This window comes from Salvelinus fontinalis, chromosome 3 (genome assembly GCF_029448725.1).
Source record: "Salvelinus fontinalis isolate EN_2023a chromosome 3, ASM2944872v1, whole genome shotgun sequence".
Lineage (NCBI taxonomy): Eukaryota > Metazoa > Chordata > Actinopteri > Salmoniformes > Salmonidae > Salvelinus > Salvelinus fontinalis.
Genome location: NC_074667.1, coordinates 32,707,851 through 32,731,100, shown reverse-complemented (window position 1 = coordinate 32,731,100; position 23,250 = coordinate 32,707,851). Strand labels below are relative to the sequence as shown.

General features: G+C 44.5%; 1 protein-coding gene across 5 annotated transcripts in view; it reads right to left on the bottom strand.

Moving 5' to 3' along the window:
• Positions 1 to 23,250, bottom strand: part of LOC129844686 (protein hinderin-like) — a 31,832-nt gene that overhangs the window by 3,514 nt on the left and 5,068 nt on the right. For 4 of the 5 annotated variants that reach the window (XM_055912733.1, XM_055912754.1, XM_055912740.1 and 1 more), the window contains 5 exons: positions 18,429 to 18,568; positions 16,898 to 17,574; positions 12,863 to 12,949; positions 12,616 to 12,725; positions 12,374 to 12,491 (listed from right to left, as the gene is read on the bottom strand). In XM_055912733.1, coding sequence (XP_055768708.1) covers positions 12,374 to 12,491; positions 12,616 to 12,725; positions 12,863 to 12,949; positions 16,898 to 17,574; positions 18,429 to 18,568 — 1,132 coding nt within the window. The remainder of the gene's footprint in view (positions 1 to 12,373; positions 12,492 to 12,615; positions 12,726 to 12,862; positions 12,950 to 16,897; positions 17,575 to 18,428; positions 18,569 to 23,250) is intronic. The other variant, XM_055912763.1, reaches the window with a different exon arrangement.

The window sequence follows — 23,250 nt, the reverse complement described above, 5'->3', positions numbered from 1 at the left end:
GGCGAGGAGCTGATTTTCTGTATACGACAATGAAAAATTATTCTGATTACTGTCAGATCTGTTGGCAGCTTAAATTCTCGCAAATCTTTTCAGAAAAAGTAGTTTTCCAACGCTGTATGCGTCTATCTATGATGTAAACACAGCCTCAGATCTGCTGTCAGTGTATTAAGAGGAACTAACGTTAGCTCTGAAAGACTGAAATAAGATAAATATCTGTGAGTGCACTTAAAATGTAGAATGCAATATCTTGATCATATGAAGAGGTAAATCGCTTGACCATTTAGCCAATGTATTGAAAGCTAGCCAACGTCACAGTTGACTAGCATAACCAGCTAATTATGTAAACATCAATGTGCCTGCTCAGGAAGCTAGTGTTTCATTACCACTCTCTTGGGTCAGTGAATTTAATTTTGAATCATGTTTTGGCATGGATCTCTCATTTCAAGTAACTAGCAGCAGGTTTAAAGAAATATTCAATCATATAATTCGCATAGAAACCCAAATAAATGCATGTAGAGTGTGTCAGATGTGTATGACAGCTGCATATACATATTAGCCAACACATATGACAAACCTTGCAATACAATCTTCTCTAAAAACAGTTGTACAATGTGCTCTGCAATAAGATAACCAGAGTTTGCCATATGGAGCTGCCCAATACCATGGTGTACAGTAAGTCAGTAGCCTGGCGCGAGCCTTGGCTTGTGTGAGCCGGAACAGTTCATAGGCAGGAACCGAACTCCTGATTCTGTAGCGTGAGACAGCCTGATGTACAAGTACACCCCCGAGACAGGACAGACGGAGGGCCTTACCCCCAGTCTAGCTCCTCAATGCTAAGTGCCAAGCGGAGACGCATCAGGTCTTATTTTTACAGTCTTTGGTATGATTTGGCCAGGGATTGAACTCACAACCTTCCAATCTCGTGGCGGACACTAACCACAGGGCCACTGAGTTGGTGAATATGCATCATGTTGGATGTGTCGGGAAGATAAGGTATGGAAAATGATAAAGAGCCTGTAAGATTATAGAAAAAGCAGTTGGGAAATAAATGTTTTGAGTTTCAAACACTAAATGTTCAGTGAATGCAAGTATATTTTGGTGGTTTAGATTATCAACTTTCCTACTAACTTTCTAAAAGTTGACAGTGCCAAAATCTTGCCAATCCATTCATTATTCTACTAACTAACTATGACTGAGTGTGAGACATCTTTACCATAATGTTCGTTTCGTGCATATACATTTAAAAACAAAGATCACCACAAATAGTGTTAAACAATTTCTTGAGTATGGCGACAAATAGCAAAGGTTTCTCAGGCAGTCTAATTTTTTCTACAAGTGTCTCAGGCAGTATTGGAAGTATCTAAATATAGTGTAGCTTACCAACCAATGTACATCAACTGCCATGGAGGGCACAATCTTACAGTCCAGAAAAGAGAGCTATACCATCTACGACAAACGCTTGGGCCTCTAAACTAGAACTGTTATCAATGCATGCTTCAGTATTTCCCCTTCCGTCTAAGAGCATTTTGTGTGCCCCCATAGGTGCATGGAAACGGTCACCAATGTGCTAAGTGCCTTAGCAGAATGCAATCTATAGCTTGTGTGGTCCAGATACAAGAACTCTACCATCTATGGTAAAAGCCTGGGCTCATGACAGGGACAATAGAATTCTCACCACTGTATGTTACAATCAGGGGTTGGAACCGGTTCAGCGAACAACCGATAACCTGAATCAGAACCGGAAACTAAAGTGATCTATGCTGTCCCAGAACAGAACCATTATTTTAAAAGCATGGGAACCGGTTAATAATGTTCCGGGCATTTTTTCCCAGTCCCACAAAAAAATGTTTTGCAACAAAGCGCCTATGCAAAGCCCTCACTCTGTCACACAGGCCTACTACTGTTGTGTCATCTGCAAACTTGATGATTGCGTTAGAGGCGTGCGTGGCACACAGTCATGGGTGAACAGGAAATACAGGAGGGGGCTGAGCACGCACCTTTGTGGGGCCCCCGTGTTGAGGATCAGCGAAGTGGAGGTGTTGTTTCCAACCGTTACCACCTGGGGGCGGCCCGACAGGAAGTCCAGGACCCCGTTGCACAGGGCGGGGTTCAGACCCAGATCCTAATGATGAGCTTGGAGGGTACTATGGTGTTGAAGGATGAGCTATAGTCAATGAACAGCATTCTGACGTAAGTATTCCTCTTGTCCGGATGGGATAGGGCAGTGTGTAGTGCAATTGTATCGTCTGTGGATCTATTGGGGCAGTAAGAAAAATTAAGTGGGTCTAGGGTATCACATAAGGTGGAGGTGATATGATCCTTAACTAGCCTCTCAAAGCACGTCATGATGACAAAAGTGAGTGCTACGGGGCAATTGTCATTTAGTTCAGTTACCTTTGCTTTCTTGGTTACAGGAACAATGGTGGACATCTTGAAACAAGTGGGGACAGCAGACTTTGATAGGGATTGATTGAATATCTCCATAAATACTCCAGCCAGTTGGCCAGCACATACTCCGAGGACGCAGCAAGGGATGCCGTCTGGGCTGGCAGCCTTGCAAGGGTTAACACACTTAAATGTCTTACTCACGCCGGCCACGGAGAACGAGAGCACACAGTCCCTGGGGACGCGACGGTGGCACTGTGTCATCATCAAAACTGGCGAAGGTATTTAGCTTGTCTGGAAGCAAGATGGTGTCAGCGATGTGGCTGGTTTTCCTCATTGTAGTCCGTGATTGTCTGTAGACCCTGCCACATACGTCTCGTGCCGGAGCCGTTGAAATGTGACTCCACTTTCACGGTACTGACGTTTGCCTGTTTGTATTCAACCATATTCCCAGTCATCTTGCTATGGTTAAATGTGGTGGTTCGTGCTTTCAGTTTTGTGCGTATGCTACCATCTATCCACGATTTCTGATGTGGGTAGGTTTAAATAGACCCTGTGGGAACAACATCCCCTATACACTTCCTGATGAACACTGTGTCCGTGTTAAAAACTTCTTCATGTAGAAATAGAATGAAACAGGCATTTTTCACACCATTCAGCTCATTTTCACACCATAAAGTCAATTATTTGAGGTTGGCTAATGTTGCTCAACATTTCTCTGGCTAGCTAATGGAGAATTAGATCCAGCGAGCAAGATACTTAATGTTAACAATACTTGTTCCACCACACTTTCTCCCTCACCTCAAACTTTCCAAATGCCAGTAGTTTTTTGGTTCCAGCTCATGAAGTACGCTTCATCACCTTCTCATCCCTGTCTCCATGGTCAGGCTTCCCACCTACCTCTTTGTTATCGTTCAGGGGATGCGCTGCTGTAACTGGCAAACTGATTTTGCACTCGCTGTCTTTCCAGAGCGTGCATTGATGCTGTAACTAGCAAATTGATTGTCTCTTCTCTCTTCAGTCACATGCTGCATTCTGTTGTTACATGGACGACTGACTGAGCCTTGGATTCAGCCAGTATTGCTGCAAACGAGCATCACTCGTTTGCTTACAGCCAGTGTTGATCCAAAGCCCCCCACCCCGCCTAAACTTTTCTCATCAGATCTACACGAATCACGTAGGTCACCTATTTTGACTAGTTTGCATCCCTGAACTGTTTAATTGTTACCCGATTAAATTAACAATGTAACAATTAACTCATTAGGATTTGGGGCACCACGGAAATAAGTTGTTTAGAGAGTTACAGTCTCCCAAATTAAATTCTAGAAAGGTCTTTACCTATAAAATCGATAAACAGTCATCTTATTAATCATTACCTCTTATCAAATACTCATTCTGAACGATCGTAACCTTCCTGGATCTGAAGAAACCCCAGCCTTGCGCATTTTTCAGTACTATACAAATTGGTTTAATAATTGATTTACTAGCCAACACAGAATACACACACACTTATGAGACAAAGATCCCTAGTGGACTGACAATATATGACTGCAACATAGATGAGGGGTGGGGAGGAGAGAGAGAGAAAAATGACACTTATCATGGATAATTTCTAGGACTTATCACAATAACCTCTTTGGGCTAGTGGGCAGTATTTCAACGTCCGGATGAAAAGCGTGCCCAAAGTAAACTGCCTGTTACTCAGGCCTAGAAGCTACGATATGCATATAATTGGTAGATTTGGATAGAAAACACTCTATAGTTTCTAAAACTGTTAACCTCTACTTCCTCACAAACCCGGATCCGGGAGCACACCCATCAGTAAAAAAGCTGACTAGCATAGCCTAGCATAGCGTCACAAGTAAATACTAGCATCTAAATATCATTAAATCACAAGTCCAAGACACCAGATGAAAGATACACATCTTGTGAATCCAGCCATCATTTCTGATTTTTAAAATGTTTTACAGGGAAGACACAATATGTAAATCTATTAGCTAACCACGATAGCAAAAGACAACTTTTTTTCCCACCATTTTTTTCCTGCATAGGTAGCTATCACAATTTCGACCAAATAAAGATATAAATAGCAACTAACCAAGAAACAATTTCATCAGATGACAGTCTGATAACATATTTATTGTATAGCATATGTTTTGTTAGAAAAATGTGCATATTTCAGGTATAAATCATAGTTTACCATTGCAGCCACCATCACAACTCTCACCAAAGCAACTAGAATAACTACAGAGACCATCGTGTATTACCTAAATACTCATCAGAAAACATTTCTGAAAAACACACAGCGTACAGCAAATGAAAGACAAAGATCTTGTGAATCCAGCCAATATTTCAGATTTTTTAAGTGTTTTACAGCGAAAACACAATATAGCATTATATTAGCTTACTACAATAGCCAACCACACAGGAGCACTGATTCATGCACGTTAGCGAATAAACCAGCAAAAGATATTACATTTTTGACTAACCTTCTCAAAACTTCATCAGATGACAGTCCTATAACATCATATTACACAATACACATAGAGTTTGTTTGAAAATGTGCATATTTAGCGGCACAAATCGTGGTTATACAATGAGAAAAGTAGGCAGGCTGCCAACAATATGTCGGGAGAAATCTTGAGAGAGGCACCTAATCTGATCGATAACTAATCATAAACTTGACTAAAAAATACAGGTTGGACAGCAAATGAAAGATACATTAGTTCTTAATGCAATCGCTGTGTTAGATTTGTAAAATTAACGTTACTACAACATACAGCGTGCGTTAAAGAAGCGAGACCGCACCTAGATTAATGGCAGAATATGAGTTCTACATTTTTCAACAGAACAACGAATTAACATCATATATAGTTCTTAGTATTTGATGAGCTTCCATCAGAATCTTGGGCAAGGTGTCCTTTGTCAAAAAGAATGGTTGCTTGGTTGTAGATTGTCCTTTTCGACGTTCGAATTAGCAGTAAACATTAGCCATGTGGCAAAGACGTGTCCGACTCACTAAAACGCAGCACAAATAAATATCCGAAAATCGCAATATACCAATATAAACTGATATAACTCGGTTTAATATAACATTATGATGTCTTTAACACCTATATCGAATAAAAACAGAGCCGGATATATCTAAGGGCTATAACCGGAGCTTTCTAGAACGACAGCCAGAGCTCCTTTCTGCGTCAGTGCGAAGAGAAGAAAGGGGGCACCCCACGTTGCCAGCCCATTTATAAGCTCTCAGATCTGCCTAGCAACACCATTTCAATTCTCACTATTCGCTGACACCCAGGGGAAGACGTATGCAGTGCATCTCAACCAATAGAAGACAGGCAGATTTATAAACAGATCTCAGAACAGCCAGCAGATTTCAGCATTCTCACATCCTCATAGGAAAATTGTTCTAAGTCCAGTTCTGTTTTACTCACAGATATAATTCAAACGGTTTTAGAAACTAGTGTTTTCTATCCAATAGTAATAATAATATGCATATTGTACGAGCAAGAATTGAGTACGAGGCAGTTTAATTTGGGAACGAAATTATTACAAAGTGCAAACAGCACCCCCTATTGAGAAGAAGTTGTCTGTGAGTATAACAGAACTGATTTGGCAAGCGAAAACCTGGGGACAAACCACCCCCCCCCCCCCCAAAGAAATGTTCAGCCTACGACTGTTTTCAATGGCTGTCACTTTTATTATAAGGCAAAAACCTCCCAGATTGCAGTTCCTAGGGCTTCCACTAGATGTCAACAGTCTTTAGAAAGAGTTTCAGGCTGGTTTTCTAAAAAAGGAGCTAGAAGTTGTAGTTTTTCTATGTGGCTCCTATTTTGGCTGTAGTGTTTCCATGTGCGTGGAGGAAAGCGCATTCTTTGTTATTTATCTCCGGTGAAGAACATACTATTCTCCGTCTTAAATGTTATAGTTTATTTACATATTAGGGTACCTAAGGTTTGATTATAAACGTTGTTTGACTTGTTTGGATAAGTTTATTGGTAACGTTTGGGATTCATTTTGTATGCATTTTGAAGGAGGGAAATCCGTGGATTATTGACTGAAGCGCGCCAGCTAAACTGAGTTATGGATATAAAGAAGGACTTTATCAAACAAAAGGCCCATTTGTGATGTAACTGGGACCTAGGGATGGTAGGGATGGTGCCAGGTTTCCTCCAGATGCTTGGCATTCAGGCTAAAAATGTCAATCTTGGTTTCATCAGACCAGAGAATCCTTTAGGTGCCTTTTGGCAAACTCCAAGTGGGCTGTCATGTGACTTTTACTGAGGAGTTGATTCCATCTGGCCACTCAACCATAAAGGCCTGATTAGTGGTGCTGCAGAGATGGTTGTCCTTCTGGAAGGCTCAACCATCTCCACAGCGGAACTCTGTCAGAGTGACCGTCGGGTTTTTGGTCACCTCCCTGACCAATGCCCTTCTCCCCCGATTGCTCAGTTTGGCCGGGTGCCAGCTCTAGGAAGAGTCTTTGTGTTTCCAAACATTCTCCATTTAAGACAGATGGAGGCCACTGCGTTTTTGGGGACCTTCGATGCTGCAGAAATGTTTTGGTACACTTCCCCAGATCTCTACGGACAATTCCTTTGACCTCATGGCTTGGTTTTTGCTCTGACATGCACTGTCAACTGTGGGACCTTACACGTGTGCGCCTGCAGGATGACTTCGATCATCAGTTGAACGGCGTTTCCTCAGACACATTGGTGCAGCTGGCTTCTGGGTTAAGCGGGCGGCTGTTAGGAAGAGCGGTTAGGCGGGTCATGTTTCAGAGGAAGCATGACTCGACCTACGCCTCTCCCGAGCCCGTTGGGGAGTTGCAGTGATGAGACAAGATCATAATTGGATAACACGAAATTGGGGAGAAAAAGGAGGTAAAATAAATACATCTAAAGTGCAATGTGTTTCCATCGCATTTTCAACTCTACCAATCTCCACGGTCACAAACTGTTGCGTTAAATATCAAATGTGCCTCTCTGCAATTTAGTCAACAGCTGGTAGATTCAGTGCGGGTAGGCTAGTCTACATGCTGAGATTATTATGGATACGTTTTATCCATAATATTTGCATGTCAAAATGGCAGTCAAGCATGGAATACGTCATCAGAATAAGATCCTGGATATTTATTGGAAAGGAGCATCAAGATCACCGTGGACACACATTCCCTGTGAAGTTCATCATAACTTATTTCACTGGTAGCCTAATAAACTGCATGGTTTCCCAAGTCATAGTGGGAGGACCACACCACACATCATCTCGCGTAATACATTTTACAGACACAAAAAGATCCCACCATGTCGAAAGCACAAATGATCTGTCTGCATTTATAAAATGTACTGATCTTTTATACGGTATGACTTTACTCGCATAAACATGGTTAATTATGAAAAATAACTTTACATCGCTATTGCCTGCTGGTTTGTGTACAAGTGGTAGCATCATGAGTAAGTGAGCATTAAGCAGTAGCTGAAAGGATGGAGGCTCGTGGATCCTGCATGAGCAGAAATCTCCAGTTGATTTTTTTTTTAGCAACAGCATGTTGGATTCCAGAAAATCCAAAACCACAGCCACTCCATATTACTAATTACCTGTATCCATGATTTCCCTTAGTGGTTTTAATGGCCATCTGCTGGAGTTTGTTCGATTGGCATGGTGGTGGTTAATTTGACCATATTGCATTGTTTAAGATTTACAAACAATTTCTCAGAACATTGTGAAGAGCTTTCCTTCTAGCTGAGCCAGAGACAAGCTGTCTTGATGCTTCATGTTGCTAGGCTATGGACGACCATGTTCCCAGAAGGACATTTTAAGTTCACACTTGAAGAAATGTGTAATATTCATATGCACAGACAAAAAGACACTTGCCAGAAATAAAAAGGAAATAAAGTAGGAAACATGTTCCCTTTCCTTAAAAAAAGAAATCACACTATTTCATACAAGCTAAGCAACACACACACACACACACACACACACACACACACACATACACGAGGGAAGACGACACTGTCACATGAATTACCTTTCCACACAAGCGGTGGGGAGGCATTCGTAAGGGGAGGCATTCGTCTCTCCCCATTCCTCCCTCTCCCCCTATTCCTGTCCCTCCTCCCCTCTTCATATTCCTCTCTTTCCCTCCCTCTCCCCCTCTATTCCTCTCACTCTCCCCCTCTATTCCTCTCACTCTCCCCACCTATTCCTCTCTCCCTTTCCCCATTCCTCCCTCTCCCTCTATTCCTCTCTCTATTCCACTCCTTCTCCCCATATTCCTGTTCCTCTTTCCTTCCCTCTCCCTCCCCCTCTATTCCTGTCCCTCCTCCCTATTCCTCTCTTCCCTCCTTCTCCCTATTCCTCTCTCTCCCCCTCTATTCCTCTCTCTACCCCTCTATTCCTCTCTCTACCCCTCTATTCCTCTCTCTACCCCTCTATTCCTCTCTCTACCCCTCTATTCCTCTCTCTACCCCTCTATTCCTCTCTCTACCCCTCTATTCCTCTCTCTACCCCTCCCTATTCATCCCCCTATATCCTCCCTCTCTTCCTGTCCCTCCTCCCCTCTCCATATCCTCTCTTAACCCTCCCCTCTCCCCCTCCATTCCTCTCCTCTCCCCACTCTCCCTGTCCCTCCTCCCCTCTCCCTATTCCTCTCTTAACCTCCCTCTATTCCTCCTCTATTCCTCTCACTCTCCCCATCTATTCCTCTTACACTCCCCCTCTATTCCTCTCCCCCTATTCCACTGCCTCCTCCCCCTATTCCACTGCCTCCTCCCCCTATTCCACTGCCTCCTCCCCCTATTCCACTGCCTCCTCCCCCTATTCCACTGCCTCCTCCCCCTATTCCACTGCCTCCTCCCCCTATTCCACTGCCTCCTCCCCCTATTCCACTGCCTCCTCCCCCTATTCCTATTGCTCTCTTTCCTTCCCTCTCCCCCTATTCCTGTCCCTCCTCCCCTCTCCATCCCTTTCCCTCCCTCTCCCTATTCCTCTCTGTACCCCTCCCTATTCATCCCCCTATATCCTCCCTCTCCCCCTTTTCCACTGCCTCTCCCCCTATTCCACTCCCCCTATTCCTGTCCCTCCTCCCCTCTCCATATTCCTCTCTTTCACTCCTATTCCTCTCTTTGCCTCTCTCTCCCCCTCTATTCCTCTCTCTCTCCCCCTCTAATCCTCTCCCCATTCCTCCCTCCCCCCTATTCCACTGCCTCTCCCCCTATTCCACTGCCTCTCCCCCTATTCCACTGCCTCTCCCCCTATTCCACTGCCCCTATTCCTGTCCGTCCTCCCCCTATTCCTGTCCGTCCTCCCCCTATTCCTATTCCTCGCTTAACCTCCCTCTATTCCTCCTCTATTCCTCTCTCTACCCCTCTATCCCTCTCTCTACCCCTCTAAATCTCTCTCTACCCCTCTAAATCTCTCTCTACCGCTCCCTATCCCCCTATATCCTCCCTTTCTCCACATTCCTCCCTCCCCCTGCCTCTCCCACTCCCCATATTCCACTCCCCCTCCCCCTATTCCTGTCCCTCTCTATTCATCTCCCCCCCCCTCTCTATTCCTCTCACCATTCCTTCCTCTCCCCCTAGCCATTCCTCACTCCCCCCCTATTCCACTGCCTTTCCCCCTATTCCACTGCCTTTCCCCCTATTCCAGTCTGTCCTCCCCCTATTCCTCTTTCCCTCCCCCTCTCTCCCTCTCCCCATTCCTCTCCCCCTATTCCTGTCTGTCCTCCCCCTATTCCACTGCCCCTATTCCTGTCCGTTCTCCCCCTATTCCTGTCCGCCCTCCCCCTATTCCTATTCCTCGCTTAACCTCCCTCTATTACTCCTCTATTCCTCTCTCTACCCCTCTATTCCTCTCTCTACCCCTCTATTCCTCTCTCTACCCCTCTATTCCTCTCTCTACCCCTCTATTCCTCTCTCTACCCCTCTATTCCTCTCTCCCGCTCCCTGTCCCCCTATATCCTCCCTTTCTCCCCATTCCTCCCTCCCCCTGCCTCTCCCACTCCCCATATTCCACTCCCCCTCCCCCTATTCCTGTCCCTCTCTATTCATCTCTCCCCCTCTATTCCTCTCACCATTCCTCCCTCTCCCCCTAGCCATTCCTCCCTCCCCCCTATTCCACTGCCTTTCCCCCTATTCCACTGCCCCTATTCCTGTCTGTCCTCCCCCTATTCCTCTTTCCCTCCCTCTCCCTCGCTCTCCCCATTCCTCTCCCCCTATGCCTGTCTGTCCTCCCCTCTCCCTATTCCTCTCTTTCCCTCCCTCTCCCTCTATTCTTCTCTACCCCTCTATTCCTCACCCGCTACCTATTCCTCTCTCCCCCCTCCTTATCCCCCTCTCACCCAATCCCCCTCTACCTCTATTCCCGTCTCCCTATTCTTCTATCTTTCTATAGATCTCCCCCTCTCCCTCTCCTCCCCCTACCCCTCTATTCCTCTCTCCCGCTCCCTGTCCCCCTATATCCTCCCTTTCTCCCCATTCCTCCCTCCCCCTGCCTCTCCCACTCCCCATATTCCACTCCCCCTCCCCCTATTCCTGTCCCTCTCTATTCATCTCTCCCCCTCTATTCCTCTCACCATTCCTCCCTCTCCCCCTAGCCATTCCTCCCTCCCCCCTATTCCACTGCCTTTCCCCCTATTCCACTGCCCCTATTCCTGTCTGTCCTCCCCCTATTCCTCTTTCCCTCCCTCTCCCTCCCTCTCCCCATTCCTCTCCCCCTATTCCTGTCTGTCCTCCCCTCTCCCTATTCCTCTCTTTCCCTCCCTCTCCCTCTATTCTTCTCTACCCCTCTATTCCTCACCCGCTACCTATTCCTCTCTCCCCCCTCCTTATCCCCCTCTCCCCCAATCCCCCTCTCCCTCTATTCCCGTCTCCCTATTCTTCTATCTTTCTATAGATCTCCCCCTCTCCTCCCTCTATTCCTCTCTCTCCCCCTCAAGCGCCCCTCAAGCCTCTCCCCCCTCAAGCCTCCCCCCCTCAAGCCTCCCCCCCCTCAAGCCTCTCCCCCTCAAGCCTCTCCCCCTCAAGCCTCTCCCCCTCAAGCCTCTCCCCCTCAAGCCTCTCCCCCTCAAGCCTCTCCCCCTCAAGCCTCCCCCTCTCAAGCCTCCCCCTCTCTCTCTCTCAAGCCTCCCCCAGTAATATATGAGAGAGAGAGAGAGAGAGCGAGAGAGACAGACAGACAGAGACTGTGCATCCCCACAGAAGTCTGTTCAATTACACCTGCTGCTGGGTCCCTGCTAGGACAACTAATGGAACGCAGCTTGACTCCTGTCAGCCTTGCCGCTAGCCCGGGAGAAAGCTTCATTTAGCCCATCAAACGCCAAGCCAAGTCCCAGTGCCGACCAGGCCCACCTCAGCCGAATGCTCCCTATTCCCTTCTTTTCCTCCCTCTTTTTATTTTATTTCCTCACGCGTTCCACGACATGTTGCATTGCACTTCCACCCTGCCTGACCTATTCATGAAAATAGTCGTTTTCTAATCTAAATGTTTCTAGATATGGTAGAAAACGCACCACACACACACATTTCCCTACACCCGCAAAATGTTATTTGATGAAAATTTAGCACAGCTTTTAACAACGCTTTGTTTATTCAGTGCTCAATAAGACTCTAAATTTACACATATGAAATTAAATACATACAGATAATGGGGATCATTAATAAAATACAAATACCCACACACTGATGAATGCTCCCCATGTTTTTTTGGTGCAACATTTCAACCCAGCAGGAGCACTCACCAGTGGACACGGATCTATTCTCTATTTTTGGTTTACTTTGTGTACCCAGCACCTGCAACTTCCTGGATATGCGTACACTACATTGGACAATAGTGTATTCATGTCATCACAGCCCAAATGAAAATTGACAACACACTTTATTTTGACCTTGAAAAGTGCTGATAGTGATGATCTGGGCTAAGATGCGGTGCTGCACGGTGCAGTACGGTGCTGTCGATTGGGACACCAAATTCTGTGGCTTACCTAGCGTGGGGGGTCCTAGGTAGAGTGGGGGGCATCACTGGTGCTGGGGTGGCTTTGAGAATGCTCTGGGACACCAAAGGAGAGGTGGCCATATCCCTCCTGGACTTTTGACAGGGCTCTGCATATGGAGGACACAAAAAAATGTTGACTTCAGAACCCTAATGAAGGAGACTATGAAGCAGGGATGGCTAACTGGCAGCCCATGGCTACAGAGCTGTCACACACAGATGCACACAACCTACCAGGGGAGTGTATGGAGTTTTGCAGGGGGATGTGTGCAGTATTGTCTTTGTGTGGATGTACTTCTTGTTCTGCTGCCAAGTCCTCTGCATCGTCACACCCTCTCATCTCACTGCAGACACACACACAGTCAAGCTTTGTAAGCTAAAGGTTGGATTACTAGATACAAAAATGCCAGTTATTCAGAGAGCGAGAGATGGAGAGGAAAGTGTGTGTGAGAGATCGAGTGAGGTGGTTCCAAGGCTTTACCTGAGTAGTGTACGGCTGTTGGGTAACGGATCAGTCTCATTTCTGGACATGGAGTGGCTGAGTTCCTCTAAAGTGGCTTGCTGGAACCTGCAAGACACAACATTAAGTACAGGCCCCAAATATTGTTCACATCGTGTTTGACCAAGCTTCAATACTGCACCGTTTGACTTGCGGCAGTGAAACGTTTTCACCTGATCACGTTAATTTTTGGTTCACAACTCGCTTTATTTATTTTTTTAAATATCATTATGAGGTATTAAAATAGTCATGTGCAATTGACCAGAAATAAACCTACTTTCTGAAGAGGCAAGTACAGCACGGGAACGACCCGTCTGTCTCAACATACTAGGGAGGTTTTGCAAAACTTCTGGCCGAGTCGATCACCACCACCAAAAATATTTTAATAATGCTAGGCAACATAATTGCTAAAAAAAAAAACATTTTAAAAAACGGATGGATTCCCGAAGCTGTTTGTCCGTTATGTTGATTAATCATCATACGCGGGCTACACAAACAAACAAACAAACAAATATATATATAGAGAGAGAGAGAGAGAGAGCGCCTGTTGGGCAGAGAGAGTAGGCAACTGCCAAACATCGTTGTCGGTGGAGCGAAGACCAACAGCGGTAGGGGTAGGAAAGCAGTCAAACATGTTCCAAGTTATGATATCTACCAGTAAATACTAAGGCAAGAATGGGTATGCAAATCAGGTATTTAAAAAGTTAAATCTCAGGTATTTAAAAAGTTAAATCTTAGTGGAACATTTGCAATGCGCAAGTCAATCATCATGGAATAGCTTACCTTGAAAAGCGGACATTTCCTCATGGCTCTTTGGTCCTTGAAAAGTCATTGACGTTATGCTAGCCGATTTACAAGTTCTCCTGCTCCAAAATAAATGTGCGATTTCATTTCTGATCAGTTGTTATGAGATGTAAGCCCATTACTTTGTTTCCTGACGCTTCTGTTGAGGTAAAACCATGTTCCGGTTATTATTGGCTAAACAACATCCAATGTTTGGCTTCAACTTGGTTTTCCATTCAAAGCGTTCCATTACAAAAAGGGAACCCGATTTTTAGTCGCTTTCTCGTTTTAAAATATGATATAGTAACCTCTCAATAACTCTTCAACATCTCGAATGGCGAGACTGACTATTTACCACATGCACAGACTCCATTAGTGTGTTTGTGTCGGGAGCATGTCTGTTTAGTCAGGCAATGCCCACGTTATTCTGACATTTTAGAATGTAAAAATAATGTCAATGCATAATGCATAATGCCATTTGGTAGGCCTTTAAAACATTCTGAAAGTGTGTGTGGGGGGGGGGGGGTTTCTATAGATATTACAACAATTAAATATACATTGTAGGGCCTTAATAATTACAATTAAAGGCTTGAAAAAGTCCTTGAATTTGACTTGCCAATGTCTGTATGAACCCTGTATAGGCTTCTTGCTCAGCCCGCAAATGAAAGATAAGTCACTTGCTATTGAAACTATGCATGCATCATTCGATTCCTGTCAGATCTTGTGCAAGTATGCATGCATGTATATATTTTTTCCCCCATTCCAGCCAGTACCTTTGAGTTGGCACTGGCCCGGTGTGCCACTGGCAAATTTACCTGAAAGTCAATCCCTGCTGTGCGCAGTACGTGCAGGGCCTATATCAATGATCTACAGTGTATTCGGAAAAGTATTCAGACCCCTTGACTTTTTCCACATTTTGTTCAATCACAGCCTTATTGAAAAATGGATTAAATAGTTTCCCCCCCTCCTCACCAATCTACACACAATACCCCATAATGACAAAGCAAAAACAGGTTTAGACATTTTTGCTGATTTATAAAAATATAAGTGAAATATTACATAAGCATCAATGTTAACAGGATGCACCCGAGATCAATTTAGAGTCTCGTAGCAAAAGGTCTAAATACTTATGTAAATAAGGTATCTTTTCATTTGCAAACATTTCTAAAGACCAGTTATTATTTAATCCATTTTAGAATAAAGTTGTAATTTAACAAAATGTGAAAAAGTCAAGGGGTCTGAATGCACTGTATACACACACACACCCCCCAGATGACTAATAGGTAGCGCTAATGTTATAGGATTAAAATAAACCATTGGCCTATATGTCTACCACTTTGTGTAGCTGTTAGCGATGCTAATGATGTCCTTACTGTTTACGGGTCGATAGAAAGGCAATTAAAAAGGTAAATACAAAGTAGCCTATGACCAACTGTCAGAATCATGAAGTGCACTGCAGAAACACAGCTAGCCAAACAACTGTCTGGCTGGTGCCTTCCTGAATTAATGGAGAATTAATTAACCCCAAAAAATCTACATTTCTCAGATTGTCAAAAAAATTATCCCCTGATGTGGTTTAAGCATGGTTGTGGACATGGAACATCCAATTTTAATCTTTTCCTATTTAAAAAAAAAGTGTTTTTTTTAGAGCGAGAACCTGAAAAAAAACTGGGGGGAGGAATCTGCCCTTCTCCCTGCTTTTTTGTTGTTATTGTGGTATCGTTTTGGTATCAAGTACTGTTTTTGTTGTTGAATTTTTGCACTCTAGAGGATTTCGTAGAAATGAACAATTTTTCATAATCATAATCACTTTGTATTCTGCAATAAATACATTTCACCCTTTTTTTAGTTTTGTTTTCTGTTAGAGTAAATCTACAAAAATCTATGTAAGAACACAAGGACATGGTCATTTTAGAGATGGCTAGTCATTATTTGCATGGTTATTTATGGAATGGAGGCACAGGTTATTATCAATTAGCAATATTTGAATTAAAAAACATTGGTGCAATATGCTGGTGCCATCAAGTGAAAAAGTTGGTGGCACTGGAAAAGTTAGTGTAGAACCCTGTTGAGGTCTTTTTTTAAATCCATTGAACAAACTATAAACACAACATGTAAATTTTTGGGTCTATGTTTCATGAGCTGAAATTAAAGATCCCAGAAATGTTCAATAGGCACAAAACCATTATTTCTCTAAAATGTTGTGCAGAAATATGTTTGCATCCCTGCTAGTGAGCTTTGCCAAGACAATACATCCACCTGACAGATTTCGCATATCAAGAAGCTGATTATACACCGTGATCATTACACAGGTGCAACTTGTGCTGGGGACAATAACAGACCATTCTGAAATGTGCAGTTATGTCACAACACCAGTTTTGAGGGAGCGTGTAATTGGCATGGTGACTGCAGGAATGTCCACCAGAGCTGTTGCAAGATCATATAATGTGCCAACGTCATTTCTACCAACGTCATTTTAGAAAATTTGGCAGTACGTCCAACCGGCCTCACAACCACAAGAATGGCGTCGTGTGGGCGAGCAGTTTGTAGATATCGTTGTGAACACAGTGCCCCATGGTGGCGGTGAGGTTATGGTATGGGCAGGCATAAGCTACGGACAACCAACACCATTGCATTTTATCGATGGCAATTTGAACGCACAGACATACCGTGACTAGATCCTGAGGCCCATTGTAGTGCCATTCATCCACCACCATCACCTCATGTTTCAGCATGATAATGCACGGCCCCATTCCCAATTCCTGGAAGCTGTAAATGCCCCAGTTCTTCCATGGCCTGCATTCTCAGACATGTCACCCATTGAGCATTGTTTGGGATGCTCTGGATCGACGCGTACGACAGCGTGTTCCAGTTCCCACCAATATCCAACAATTTAGCACAGCCATTAAAGAGGAGTGGGACAACATTCCACAATCAACAGCCTGATCAACTGTATGCGAAGGAGATGTGTCGCACTGCATGGGGCAAATGGTGGTCACACCAGACACTGACTGGTTTTCTGATCCCTGCCCCTACTTTTTTTTTGGGGGGGGGGGGGGGGGCATCTGAGATTGTTGCAGACACATATCTGTATTCCCAGTCATGTGAAATCCATTGATTAGGGCCTCAATTGACTAATTTCCTTATACGAACCGTAACTCGGTAAAATCTTTGAAATTGTTGCATGTTGAGTTAATATTTTTGCTCAGTATAACATGTAATTCAATTTAATACCTGCTGTAGTCTAGGCGGGTGTGTCGGAGATGCTGGTTCTGTCTCATCAGACGCTCCTCCTGCTGGGCCAGCCGCGCCTGCAGCCTCTCTCTCTCCACCTCCAGCTGCAGCTTCTGCAGGAACAGCTGGTGCCTCCTCTCCTCCCAGTCCTCCGGGCCCAGGAGGGGTGCTGTGAGGGCCCCCTCTGCCCCTACTCCCTCCCCCGATGGGTCTTCTCCGGGTAGTAACCCTCCAGGTCCAAGTAGACCTCTGCTGTCTTTGAGTAGTTCACCAGGGCCGTTGTGGAGCAGCGGGCTGGTGTTGCCCAGTCGAGGGTCTTCTGTGGCCCCTCTTTGGGGGAACGTCCTGTTGACCAGACTTTCCTGTCTGCTGCGGTGGGACGCTAGGCGAAGCTCGCTATGGGCCCCTCCTCGGCAGCCCCATGGTTTCATTGGTCCCTGGGATTGGTCGCTGGAGGAATAGGGAGGGTGAGTGTCTGAGTGAAGGTCGTCCGAGAGAGAGGCAGGACTCAGGGATGGGACTCTTCCTCCCGCTCCTCTTCCTCCGCCACTTTGCTCTCTTCCTCCTCCGTTTGTCCCCGTTCCTCCAAGAGTGGGCAAGTCTAGGTAGGAGCCGTCCAAGGCTGTGGCCCTCTCTCCCCTGCTAGGCTTGGTGGAGGCTCCCTCACTGCTGGGGGCCTGTGGAGACAGGAGAGCCACCCAGTCAAATATACCTTTCTATTTGTATCTATTGTCAATATATTATTCAATGTTACCATTTAATCTTATGCACCTGGATTTCAGCCTGTATTAACTGCTACAGTATGTAGGCATCAATAAAATCTGAAACTTGTCATGTATTCGTCTCCAATCTCTACAAGTGTTTAAGAGTAAGGGGTCACTAATTCCTTTACCTGTTTTAACTTTTCTGTGAGAGAGCAATGGTTAAGCCAAGATATACACGACACGACGCAGAAGTAAGAGGTATGGAATCTTTCACTTCAATTTGGTTTGGGCAAGAGATTCTGAAGAAAAAGTGCTGAGCACAGGGAAACGAAGGTCTCTGAAGCGAAAAAGATAAACCCTTAGAGTACAGAACAGAAAAGTGCCCACCTTCAGCAAGACAAGAGAGCGACTGACTAATCCAGTGTGCGGTCACAGAGCACGCAAACACGCATTACTCAGCCCCACCGTAGGCCACGGAGGATGACGAAGTTGTCTAAATGATTACCTTGAGAAATGGTTTGTGCTACTGTACGCGGTCATAGTGGACTTTTCCTTAGCTGTCGTGACATTTGATGTGCTGTCTAGGTCTTAGGACGGGTCCTTCGAAAAGAAAATGTGTGAGTGTGTATGTGCATCTCTCCCAGTTGGGGGTATTGCGTTTGATGGTGAAAAGTGCTGTTTGGAGATGGCTCACTAGGGAAGATGACGGGCGCACACACACAAATATGCTCTTTCACACACATTCACACTATCGCCATCTCTCAGACGCGCATCACAATCTTGTATTACGCATGTTGCAGGCATTAACACACACACACAGTGAGTACCTTGCTGTGGGAGTTATAGTGAGAGCTGCGTGCGTGGCTGAGCTGGGCAATGGACTGGTTGAGTTTCTCCTGCTGCTGAGAGAGGTACTGCTGGTAGAGACCAAGCAGCTCCTGACACTCCCGATACTGCTGCTGTAGGCCTGGGCCACAGGGGGCTGGGGTTAAGGGTCATATTAGTCTCCATTTTTCTTCCTTTTTTGAGATTCATTTTTATTTACATTTTGCAGACATGTCACATAACATAAGCCCAAAAGAACATTCCACCCACCACCCCATCATTAAGCCAGCAAAGTGAAAGAGAACTGAGTTTCAACTCAAAATGTTGAAAAAGAGAAACTGAAAAGAAAGAGCATGATAAAAATGTTGTTGGGCGGGTAGAGCTTTCCAGACTTCTCCATCTGGGTCGGGCCAGGCTGAGCAGAGCTGGGCCGTGATGCCAGATCTGGGTGCCAGGCTGAATGCCAGACAAGAGAGCTCATCTGGAGCAAAACCACTGCTGAGCATAAGGGGCCTGCAAATGACAGCACCGCTCGCACACACAACCGGGCTGTGAGTGAGGTCGATATATACTTCCATTGCAACCCCTACATTATTAACAAAGCATCAGATCACATACACAGTGCATTGGAAAGCATTCAGACCCCTTGACTTATCAAATTCGTTACAACCTTATTCCACAATTGATTAAATTGTTTTCTTCCCTCAATCTACACACAATACCCTATAATGACAAAGCAAAAACCAGGTTGAGAAATTTTTGCAAAGGTATAAAAATTCAAAAACAGAAAAATCACAATGACATAAGTATTCAGAACCTTTACTCAGTACTTTGTTGAAGCACCTTTGGCAGCGATTACAGCCTCAAGTCTTCTTGAGTATGAAGCTACAAGCTTGACAAGTCCAGGTTCTGGCTGGTCCATTCGAGCACATTCAGAGACTTGTCCCGAAGCCACTCGTGCATTGTCTTGGCTGTATGCTGAGGGTCGTTGTCCTGTTGGAAGGTGAACCTTCACCCCACTCTGAGGTCCCGAGTGCTCTGGAGCAGGTTTTCATCAAGGATCTCTCTTTAATTTGCTCAGTTGATCTTTCCCTCGATCCTGACTAGTGTCACAGTCTCTGCCACGGAAAAACATCCCCACAGCATGATGCTGCCACCACCATGCTTCACCATAGGGATGGTGCAAGGTTTCCTACAGACATGACGCTTGGCATTGAGGCCAAAGAGTTCAATCTTGGTTTCATCAGACCAGAGAATCTTGTTTCTCATGGTCAGAGTCCTTTAGGTGCCCTTTGGCAAACTCCAAGCGGGCTGTCATGTGACTTTTACTGAGAAGTAGCTTCCGTCTGGCCACTCTACTATAAAAGGCCTGATTGGTGGAGTGCTGCAGAGATGGTTGTCCTTCTGGAATTTTTTCCCATCTCCACAGACGAACTCTGGAGCTCTATCAGAGTGACCATTGGGTTCTTGGTCACCTTCCTGACCAAGACCCTTTTCCCCCGAATGCTCAGTTTGGCTGGGTGGTCAGCTCTAGGAAGAGTCTTGGTGGTACCAAACTTCGTCCACTTAAGAATGATGGAGGCCACTGTTCTTGGGGAGCTTCAATGCTGGGTGGGGCGACAGCGTAGCCTAGTAGTTAGAGCGTTGGACTAGTAACCGAAAGGTTGCAAGATCAAATCCCAGAGCTGACAAGGTACAAATCTGTCGTTCTGCCCCTGAGCAAGGCAGTTAACCCACTGTTCCTAGGCCGTCATTGAAAATAAGAATTTGTTCTTAACTGACTTGCCTAGTTAAATTAAGGTAAAAAAAAAAATTACGCTGCAGATAATTTTTGGTACCCTTCCCCAGATCTGTGCCCCGACACAATCCTGTCTTGGAACTCTACGGACAATTCCTTTGACCTCATGGCTTGGTTTTTGCTCTGACATGTACTGTCAACTGTGGGACCTATTTCTTTTTTTTGGTGACCTATCCCCATAATCCATTGACATGGAAATTGCCCCTGAAGTGTTTGGTCGATTCTGTCAAATTTTGTAATGACTGAATTCAGTCATCATCAAATCAAATTATATTTGTCACATGCGCTGAGTACAACAGGTGTAGATCTGAAATGCTTACAAGCCCTTAACCAGCAATGCAACAATGTAGGTGTGTGCCTTCCTAAATCATGTCCAATCAATTGAATTTACCCAATGAAGTTGTAGAAACGCCATGGATGATCAACGGAAACAGGACGCACCGGAGCTCAATCGAGTCTCTTACCAAAGGTTCTGAATACTTATGTTAATAAAGGTATTTCTATTTTGTTATAAATGTGCTAACATTTCAGAAAACCTGTTTTTGCTTTGTCATTATGGGGTCGTGTGTAGATTGATGAGGATTTTTATTCGATTTTTTTATCCATTTTAGAATAAGGCTGCTACGTAACAAAATGTGGAAAAAGTCAAGGGGTCTGAATACTTTCTGAATGCACTGTAGGTAGACCCAGAGAATTTGCATTGCATCAACAACAACATATTACCACCTCTAGTCACCCCTCAAGATGGGTACACACAGTCCCAAACACACTCCTACCAACCAATACCCATAAACCTCCCTGCTGCAGGCCATATCCTTTTATGGATGGGCAATAGCCCCAGGCTGATGACTTTCTCAACACATCACCTTTAAAAGTCCCCGATTTGGGAGCAAATTAAAAGTTTTCAAAGAGAAGCCATAATGAAGTAACAGTCAGTGGAAAGATACGCTAGGAGAAAACACTTTAGTGTCGGATGAGTTCAACCAAGCCTGGGAAATGAAACATGGGAGGAGAAAGGCTTCTTTCAGAAACACTAAACACTCAACCAAATGCAAGGCGCTACAGAGGGTAGTGCGTACGGCCCAGTATATCACTCGGGTCAAGCTTCCAGCCATCCAGGACCTCTATACCAGGCGGTGTCAAAGGAAGGCCCTAAGGCCCCAGGCGGTGTCAAAGGAAGGCCCTGGAGTCTATTGCCATAGACTCCAGCCACCCTAGTCAGACTGTTCACTCTGCTCGGGCACGGCTCAGGCACGGCTAACAGGTAACCCCGCACATTGAATCCGGTACCACCTGTATATAGCCTCGTTATTGTTATTTTATTGTTGCTGTTATTTTTTACTTTATTTAGTAAATATTTTTCTTGACTCTTCATTTCTTAAAACGACATTGTTGGTTAAGGGCTTGTAAGTAATCATTTCAGATCTACACCTGTTGTATTCGGCGCATGTGACAAATATAATTTGACCATGACAATTCAGTCATGACAAAATTCGACAGAATTGACAAAACACTTCAGGGGCAATTTCCATGTCAATGGATTATGGGGATAGGTCACCAAATAAAAAAAATGCCATATTGGTTTCCTTAACCTGCAAGCAGTCTATGGAAAAGGTATGACAGCAATCAATGTTTTAGTTTAGTTTCCAAATGTTTGAGCATTTGTGGCACAAATCCCATTCAAGTCATGGGACCAATAATAGATTTTCATTATGTCCAAATCATTCGAAAGTTTACCCGTGAAGCTCAAGTTACGTATAGATGAAAAATGGAAACTAAACCAAAGCATGGATTGCTGTCATACGTTGTCCATAGACTGCTAAGGAAACCAGGTAAGGAAACTAAAGTGTAATTTTGTAATTTGGGTGAACTATCCCTTTAATGTTGGTAGTATAATATCCTCTGGGTTATCATCAGGTTCCTTTTATTCCAAAGGAGCCTAATACACGCGAACATGTCAGAGTAACCCACACAAATCTGATATTGCAAGCATCATGCTCCAACCAAAAGTCATCACAACCACCTAACCTGGCTAGAGTGGGCGCGTAAACACACTTACATTAAAAAGGTTGATGGGTCAAAGCAGCCTTGACGCTCAACACCTGGTAATCTAGGGGCGACTGAAGCGCAATTGATAAGGATCTCTTCACACACCGAAAACAGTAAAACCGCTTCTCTGAGTCTTGGCCATGAGCCAATCAGAACGCACGCCCTCTTCAATCAAAGCTTCAATTTTTACGCTCCTTAATCCAAAAATATACAAAATCAAGAGTTTGCAATCGAGGCTTCAGACAGTGCCTGTCAAAATGATTCACTCACCCTGTCAGGCCGTGCCCAAATTAAATAATGAAATCCACCTTAAGGTGAAACAAATTTGCGCAGGAAAGGAATATTTTTAAAACCTGCCTTATGAGCTCTGTGCCAAATCGACTGGGTGTGTGAATGAGTGTGTATGCAGTCTCTCTCTTTCAGTGTGTGTGTGTGTGTGTGTGTGTGTGTGTGTGTGTGTGTGTGTGTGTGTGTGTGTACGTAGGGCCTGGTGATGAAGAATTGATGGAAGGGGACAGTTAGCATAACTTTATGTTCCTGGAGAGGACAAATCGGTTTTACAAGGAACCAACCAAATAAATAGCTGCATCAAACGCTATAGCTCAAAGTTGACTTTGTCTCTTGATGGTATTAAAAGGTCTAACATAAATACAATGAGAACAAAGTAAACTCAAAGTTTAGCCCTTTATCCATTGCCTAAGGGAGGAGGGTAGAGTCACTTAATATTTCAACCACAGCAGTGGTATAGTCGCTGACTAACTTGCAAGGTGAATTTAAAAAAAGTGATATGTGAAGCACAGACTCAGAAATGACATTTAGCTTTTAACCTCCCCAAAACAACATGCCAAGGGGAAACAACCAGAGACAACCTTATTCAAATCGTAGATTTCATTCAGCACTTGAGCTTCAAAATGGTCCTGACAGACAACATTTCAACAAGAATGCTTTTCTGTCATCTCAGGTCTTTAGACAGAGAG